We start from the raw sequence: 9,001 nt of genomic DNA on the forward strand, positions 1-9,001 counted from the left end.
GAGGAGGGGGGAGGAGAAGAGGAGGGGGCAGCAGGGGCAGTGGCAGCAGCAATGAAAAGACAAATGACAGTGTATGCTGGCAAGGAGAAGGATGCAGGGAAAGACGGAACCGTTTGCACTGCGGATGGAATGCACAGTGGTTCGGCTACTCCGGAAATCCGTTTGGAGGATCCCCGGAAAGCTAAGAATGACCATATAACCTAGCTATTCCCCTCCTGGGAACGTATGTGATGGCTCCTACGTCACTGCACCCTGGAGAGCCACACACCCATGCTTATCACTGCGTTATTGACAGTAACTCCGACATGGAGCCAATCTAGATGTTCCCCAGCGGAGCAGTGGACACCGAGTGTGAGGTGTAAACAACGGTAAAGAGGGAATCAACAACAGCAGGAAAATGGGTGGAAGTGGAGGTCACCATGTGGAGTGAGACAATCCAGACTTGGGGAGATAAAGACCACATTTCCCCATTGTTGCATCTACATTTAAATCCATATCAGGTACATACACCTGTGACATGCATGGAAGAGGGCTAAAGGGGGGGGGGGGTGGAAGAGGGTGAGGACAGCCATCTTGTTTTCTTTCATGCAGAACCCAGCTTTAAACACACACACACACACACACACACACACACGCACACACAGGGGCAAGAAAGCTGAAGGGGAACCATCTGTGGAGAAACACAGGGAACAAATACGAGCAAAATACAATGATATTTATATAGATATGTAAGTGAAAATCCCTGAATGAAGCTTGTTATCTTGTATACTAACTTGAAACATTAATAATAGAGAGCCAGCAGTTGGATGGGCTCAGCAGGTCAAGACACCTGCCACCACGTCCGATGACCCGAGTTTGTTCCCAGTCCTATGCGGTAGAAGGTGAGGTCTGACTTCTGCAGGTTTTCTTCTGACATGTGTGCCATGGTATGCCCACTCACATGAATGAACACACCCTGACACACACACACTACCAAATAAATAAAATTAAAACAAAAAAGATCAGAAAATTCAACATTTAGGAGATGCCAGAAAAAGAAACACACACACACACACACACACACACACACACACAAACACACACACAAAGGCAAAAACAAGCAAATAGTAACAATCCCCCAGGAACTGACAATACCAAGAACAGTCTTGTTCTAGTAGTGTGGCTGACAGTGAGGAAAAGTTGAAGTTGAGGCCTGGGATACAGCTCAGCAGTAGAGGACTTGCTTATTGTAGGTGAGGCTGTTTGTTTTAACCCCAGCAACGCCAGGGTAAAGAAGTATGTATGCTCTTCTATAGCTTCTAGACTCAATACCAGCCCCTGACTCCGCTTTGTTTATTTTGGTGTTAAGAGAGAGCGAGCCCAGGGCTGTGCGTGCATGTGTGTGCATGTGTACATGCATGTGTGCGTGCATGCTTGTGTCAAGCTTTACCACTCAGCTAGACACTGCCCCATCTTCCTTTTCTTTCCCTTTCTCTAGTTGTGTTTATTTCTTTCGGAGCTGGGGATGGAACCCAAGAAAATGCAGCCATAAAATTTGTGGCGTCCCATCAGTGTTGCCATGTTACTGAAGGAGTGAGGTCCCCTCTTGGGGTTCTTACACTCATTAACAGAAGAATTCAAAAGAAAGCCTATCGGCCTTTAAAAGACAAACCCGGGGCAGGCAAGCTGTGAATCTTGGCAGCAGTCTGAGGGAGGGAGACGGAGCAGAGAAAGGAGAAAGAGCCATGCCATTTGACTTAAGGGCACGTGGAGGCCATACCCGTTGTGGGATAATGTTTTTGTACACTGTGAAGACGTGTCTTTGCCAAGGCACCTTCTGATTGGTTTAATAAAGAACTGAATGGCCAATAGCTAGGCAGGAGAGAATAGGCGGGATTTCCAGGGAGAAAGAGGAAGTGGAGATGAATGTCGGCTTGCAAGAGAGGCCAGCGAGATGGGGGAGTAAGTTGGCCGTAGAGATGGAAGAGAGGTGAAAGCTATGTGTCAGAATGTAGATCAATAAAAATGGGTTCATTTAAGTTATAAAAGCTAGTTAGAAACACGCCTAAGCTAAAGCCAAGCTTTCATAATTAATAATAAGTCTTCATGTCATTATTTGGGGGGTGGTGATCCCCACAAGAAAGCCTGGTGAGAAACCTTACTACACATCCACAAGGTGGGGGGGGCTTTGGAGAGAGTGAGGCTGAAGTGAAGGGGAAGCCTGACTGGAAGAGAGACAGAGAAGTAACAAAAGGTGTGCCTACCAGCCTTTCTCCCTCCCTCCTTTCCTCCTTTCCTCCTTTCCTCCCTCCGTCCCTCCGTCCCTCCGTCCCTCCCTCCCTCCCTCCCTCCCTCCTCCCTCCCTAACTCCCTAACTCCCTCCCTCCCTCCTTTCTTTCCTTAATTTTTTGAGACAGGGTTTCTCTGTGCAATAGCACAGCCCTGACTGTCCTGGAACTCCCTCTGTAAACCACCTGTATCTGTCTCCCAAGTGACAGGATTAAGAGCGTGTGCCACCACCACCAAGCTGAAAGTTGTGCTTTTCTGAGTAAACCAGAAAAGTAGGCAGGCTTGACTATAGCTCTGTTTGCTGCTAATGGCTGGGATTCTGGACAGGAAAAGTGTGCTATAATCTCATTAAAAGGATAAGTATTCCTCCGTTCTCTTCAGCATGGTTTATGGCAAACCTGCCTTCCTGAGGGTAGTCCCTTGGCCCCTTGGTGGGTGACTAGCTTGCGCAGCTGCATGAACTCTGAAGGGAGGAGACAGTGGCATGCCTCTAACCAGGGCAGATGCCATTCTTCGGATTGGAAGGGCAACAGCTTTCCTGCAATGGGCCTTCAATGCTGTCCTACCATGGGGCTGCATTCCCAGCCTCCCCAGCTCACCCTGCACACTGCAGTCTCTCTTCCCACACAAAGCCTCTCTCCACCAAGGCCTGTCCTTTGTACCGAGCCTCTGTCCTATGGCCTTTAACCTCTCCCTGTGTTCAGACTCACGACAAACATGCAGCTCTCCTGTTCCCTGTCCCCTTCACCTTGCCTTGTGACATCTTTCTGTGATAAAATGCTGTGTTCCTGGACATCCAGGAAGTCAGTATTGCTCAAACTTTGTGTTTGTCCTTTTAACTTTTAAAAAAATTTACAGTCCACAAAAGAAAACTGTTTCTACATCGGCCTTTATCATGAACACACACGTGGCTGAACCAATGTTCTGCAAAAACAACACTTCACCCATAGCGACGGGGTACAATGTGACTCCTTCAAGTCTTTTCCCTTCTACTCGGGTTGGGTGAAGTTTATCTCAGGGCACTAAAAGTAAAGTTGGTCTGTCTTGGTTTTACTGTCCGGCAATGAGACACTGCTGTAGTCGAAAAATAAAGTCTTCGTGGATAAGAGCTAAACCACACAACTTTACATGATGCAAATCCCTGGGTGTTTATTTGGTTAAAGGCTTTCTCCTTTAGTGATTAGGAAAATGGTACTCATGACTGAGGAACTGGCTGGTTAGGGTTATCAAACAGGGTTTCCTGTATCATGCCACACCAACGAGTCTCAACTGGAGAGGTGGCTTTGACTCCTAGGGCTCTAAGAGGGGAAAAGAGAATTTAGGTAGGACTGTGGGTTGTGAATGGTCTCTGTAGTTTGAATAAGTATATTTAATACTCTAACTTCATATTTAGAATGCAAAAAAACCTATTTTTATAGTACAAATTAAAGGTGAGTAACGAGAAAGAGGACAGGGAGACTTTATCTTATTTTTTTTCTGAGGGGGTGGGGGTCTCACTATGTAGTCCTGACTGGCCTGAACTGGCTGTGCAGACTAGGCCGGTCTCAAATTCACAGAGATTCACATGCCTCTGCCTCCTGGTGCTGGGACTAAAGGCGTGCACCACCATGCCCAGAGCCAGGAAAATTTCATGCACACTCTGAGTGTCCAGTTCATATTTAACTCCCATTCGGAGACTAAGTGTGTAGCTTGTGGATACAGTTCTTGCCTATAATTTTAGTACAGGGGAAATAAGGGCAGGAGGAGCAGAAGTTTGAGTTCAAGGACAGCCTGGTCTATTTGGGATCTGTCTCAAAGGTAAATATTTCTCATAACGTTACAGTTCATGGTGGCTGGAGAAAGGGACATCATTTTCTTCTGTGGTATATCCATGTTGCCATGGTCACGCATGTTCATGCAGGAAAGCTTATTTAAACTCAGTGGGGCAGACACACACACACGCACACACACATGCACACACACATACACAGACATGAAAGCAAGAAGGGGCACTTTTGGAGAGAAGACTGGGGGATGAGACAAGATAATAAGGAGTGTAAAAAACTAATATTGATTATATACATGTAGGAAATTGTCAAAGAATTAAATAATAAAAGAAAGAAAGAAAAACCCTTCCTATGAGACGGGAACTGCATCAAAGCAAGAATCAGGAGGCAGCTAAACAGCCTTGACTCTGGGCCATCTCACCTAGTAACACCGGGAACCCCTATGAAGCTTCCAGCTAGTGAGACTGATATTTCCAAACAGTATTCCAGGACTAACTCTGGGTGTACCCTGGCAGAGTTCACTCTCTAATACCCCTGTCCTCGTGAACCCCCCACCCCCTCATTCTGCTATTTGCCGTGTTTTAATGTTCGAAACTCAACCATGTGAATCACAGGGCTTCAGAACTGCAAACGGTTTCAAAGGTCACCTAACTGTATTTACCCAGAAGGAAATGAAAAATCAGACAGATTGGATTGCCCAAGTAGACCCGGTTGCTAAAAGGCAAAACAGGAAACAGAATTCTGCTCCACATGCTCCGTTCTAGTGCTTGTCGAAGGACCCCAGGGATGTGCGGACGCCCGCGGCATTCCACTTCTCTTTGGTCAAGGTGCATGTTATTGGGGTCAGACACTTGTATGTCCAGTGACAAATTTGGAACAAAGTCTCAGGATTCATTTTATTCAGTTAACTTCTGTAACAAGTGGGGAAGCTAAAGGCAAGAACTCACTGGAAAAAAGAGACAGCCGATTCTTTGGGCTTTCCTTCCTCCTTCTATGCAAATAATCAACAGGCTCTGAGTATCTGCTAAGGACTGAGCATTTCACCGGGTATCATCGTGCAAAGGGACCTGAAATCATTCACGTTTTCTCTCTCTCCTTCCTTCCCTCACTCTCTCCCCTTGTGTGTGTGTGTGTGTGTGTGTGTATGTGTGTGTGTGTAAACAAAGGGACAAACTCAGATATCATTTATCAGGATCCAACTACCTTTTTAAAAATTTATGCTGGACAAGCAGTGGTGTAATAAGCCCAACACTTGGAAGGCAGAGGCAAAAAGATCTGAGTTCGAGGGTAGCCTGATTTACAGAGTGAGTTTCAGGACAGCCAAGGCTACACAGAGAAACCTCTGTCTTGGAAAAAAACAAACAAAACCCAAGATTGTTTATTTATGTGTATGAGTGTTTGGCTGCATGAATAATGCATAAATGTATACCAGGTGCATCCCTGGTCCCCAGAGGTCAGAAGAGAGCATTAGAGCCCCTTAAACTGGAGTTACGAATGGTTGTGAAGTGAGTGCTTGAAACTGAACCAGGTCTTCTGCAAGAACAGCCACTGCTTTCAACCATTGAGCCACCTCTCCAGATCCCTTGGTTGCTTTTGTTTTGAGACAGGTTCTCTTATTGACCTGGAAGTCAATACATATGCATAGGGGAGGTTAGTGCTTTAGTCTTCATTTTTAGAGGTATTGGGGAACAAGAGGTTAAGTGCCATGCCCAGGTCACAGAGGGAAGATGGTGGAGCCAGGACTCAAACCTAGGCTGTTGTCCTGCACGTCCTGCACGTATTCGCACAGGTTGGACCAGAGGACACGGATCATTCGGTCATCCATCATTCTTATCAGCCCTGCTCCAAGCCTTCTCAGGACCCACCCAACTCAGACCAGTGGGCTCCCTGCTCCCTCCCTCCTCGAGCAATGGAGAACCTGATAAGGTCTGGCTGAAATCAGTCCTGAGCATGTGGACGGCTCAAAGCCACATGAGGCCCAGCTTACAGGGCCCTTTCCACCTGCCAGGGGTGTAGACAACCGATTGTGACCCAGACCCTGACTCTGTATGTCAAAGACAAAGCTTACAAGTCTCTTTGAATATTTAACAAAATGTCACAAAGGCAGCCTTAGGTTTCCCTTGCAAGTGAAGAATCTGGGGCCTAGGGTGGCTAGAATGTTAAGTAACTTATTTATAATCCTCCTGTCTTCACTGCTGAGTGCTGGAATTGCAGCCAGGCGCAGCCATGCTTGGCTTAGTTCAAGTCTTAACAACGTCTTTTGAAGTTTCAATGAGATAACTACGCTAGAAGTCGCTCGGCAGACACCTAGCACTGAGGTGTGAGCTGCCTGATGTAGATGCTAGGACTCAAACTCAGGCCCCCTGAAAGAGCGGCGCACAGTCTTAACCTCTGTGCCGTCTCTCCAGCCCCATAGTGTATATCTCTTATTTGCTCATTAGCCACTGAAACAAAAGCTCCATGAGGGCAGAACTCCTGGGTGGATTCACCCTGTTGTTATCTAGCTCCAGCTTGGAACTCACAATGTAGGCCAGGATGATCTCGAACTTGTGGCAATTCTCCTGCTTCTGCCTCCTGAGTTCTGGGTTTGCAGCTATGAGCCACCATATCCAGCTTGGTTTTGTCTACTCTTTCTTTCTCTCTCTCCCTCTGTCCCTCCATCTGGCCCGCCCTCCCTCCTTCCTTCCCTTTCTTTCTTTCTTTCTTTCTTTCTTTCTTTCTTTCTTTCTTTCTTTCTTTCTTTCCAAGATGCCTGGCTCACACATAGTTGGCACACAAAAGAGTGTTATTTGTTAAAATAATTATTGTAAACTTGGGGATTTCTCACAGAGAACTTGGATATCTGGCTTTTCTTAACTTGACAACACTAGTCCTGGGAAGCTGCTTGGTGGTAAAGCATTCTTTTTGTTTGTTTGTTTGTTTTGGTTTTTTTGGTTTTTTTTTTTTTTTGAGACAGGGTTTCTCTGTATAACAGTCCTAGCTGTCCTGGAAGTAGCTCTTGTAGACCAGGCTGGCCTCGAACTCACAGAGATCCGCCTGCCTCTGCCTCCCGAGTGCTGGGATTAAAGGTGGGCGCCACCACCACCTGGCTTCATAAAACATTCTTAACATGTTTCAGTGGCCACCAGGCCCTGTAATCTAACCAGCCGGTTCCGTTCATTTCCATTATCTGCCTGGCTGGTGAAGGCCTTTGAATGTGGGTCCCCCTGCGATCAGCGCTTCAACTGCCTGTTCCATCTACAGCTGGGGAAACTCTGAGAGAGGGACAGATGCCTTGCTGGGCCTCTAGATAACTGAGTCTAGTCTAGAGGTGAGTTGTGAGCTTTTGCGTGAGGCTCACTGTGATACGTTCCAGAACTTGGTCCCCGTATACAGGCCTTTACCAGAATTGTTATAAAGAGAGATGGTACTGAGATAAAATACTTGTCTGGCCCCGGATTGAAGCACTCAATCCGTAGTATAAGGCTCTCGGTTTGATGCCCAATATCAACCAGTCAATAATCAAATAGAGTTTAGGGAAAACAATGTATGAGTGCAAGATTTTAACTGGGTACCCAGCTTCCAGTTTTCAAGAAAGCAGACTGTTGCCCACTCCTGTGTTGAGGCAAACTAGACAGAACACGGTGATTATATCTCCTCACTCTCTCTATGCACCCAACACGAACAGTTCTATAAATCATGAACCTTATAGCTCTGAACTTTTGAAAATACCCGTGACTGTGAACTGTCACACAAGCCGCGCTGCACAGCCCAAGGCAGGTTGAAGAGCCCTTCACGGCTCCCTAGCAGATCTGCCTGCTGCCCCCACCCCACCCCGCCCAGCACTCCCAACCTGCACAACACGTCTGCAACACAAACCTTTTCTATTCCTTCTGTATTTGGATTTTTTTTTCTGTTTGTTTGTTTTTTTCTCGCTAGGATTTTTGTCAGTCGTTTCTGCAACCAAGAGTCAAAATTGCTCAGAATGTAGCCAGGCGTGGTAGCTCACGCCTGTAACCCTAGCACACATGAGGCTGAGGCAGGACTATTGCCACAGAATTCAGGAACAGTCTGGGTTACACAGCCAGTGCCAGGCCAGTCTGCGACAGAATGGATCTCTCTACTAAGAGGGAGGAAGCTCAGACGGTTTGGAATGCTTAAATGGACGAATGCATTCAACAGGCGGTGTCCCACTCTCTAAGATGGATCCTTTTCGCACCCTACTCGGGCTGAGCCCGACAGCATTCTCCCCTCCTTCCCAGGGCCAGCGCCTGGCTGTGCAGCGCCGCGGCAGCAGGAAGGCAGCTCGGTCACAGTCCCAGGCACAGTTTCGCAACACCCCCTCCAGCCCCGGGCCAGGGTGGGGACGGCTGCGCAGCCCTCCGGTTCTAAGCCGTTCTGCTGCGGGCCTACCTTGCCCCCGGTGCTCAGAACCTGCCAAGGCCACGTCTCCACGCTCCCGAACAGCGAGTTTCTGATCATGCCCAACATGGTGTCGCCCTAGGAGCTGGACGATTGCGCGGAAACTCCGTGGCCAAGTAGGACCGCAGGGTCCACAGAGCGAGCGGCCAGTGAGTGCCAGAGAAGTCAGGGGACTGGGGCGGAGTCTCGGCAGTACGGGCCGTGGCCGAGGCGGGGTCCCCACAGGCTCCACCCACACAAGCCGTCCGCAATCTCTTGGGTGGAGCAGGGATCAGTGCCTGAAACACCTCATTCTATTCCAGATACACCTTTTCCCCCCTATTTTCTTCGTGACAAGGTTTCTTTGTGTAGCTCTGGCTGTCCTGGAACCACGTTGGTCTGGAATTCACAGAGATCCACCTGCCTCCGCCTCCGGAGTGCTGGGATTAAAGGCGTGTGCCACCACTGTCCAACAAGATATATTTTCTACTTTCCTTACTCACCTTCTTCCTACCTCAATGCCTCACTCAGAGAACTAAAATAATCTGTTTGTTATTTTGTGACAGGGTCCACTACGCAGTCTAGGC

At 47.8% G+C, this 9,001-nt stretch overlaps 1 protein-coding gene across 1 annotated transcript in view; it reads right to left on the bottom strand.

The window, feature by feature from the left end:
- Window positions 1-8,620, bottom strand: part of Hebp1 (heme binding protein 1) — a 25,210-nt gene extending 16,590 nt beyond the window's left edge. The window contains exon 1 of the mRNA XM_005364505.1: window positions 8,427-8,620. Coding sequence (XP_005364562.1) covers window positions 8,427-8,504 — 78 coding nt within the window. The 5' untranslated portion in view covers window positions 8,505-8,620. The remainder of the gene's footprint in view (window positions 1-8,426) is intronic.
- Between the last annotated feature and the right edge of the window lie 381 nt (window positions 8,621-9,001).

Source organism: Microtus ochrogaster (genome assembly GCF_000317375.1).
Source record: "Microtus ochrogaster isolate Prairie Vole_2 chromosome 14 unlocalized genomic scaffold, MicOch1.0 chr14_random_2, whole genome shotgun sequence".
NCBI lineage: Eukaryota > Metazoa > Chordata > Mammalia > Rodentia > Cricetidae > Microtus > Microtus ochrogaster.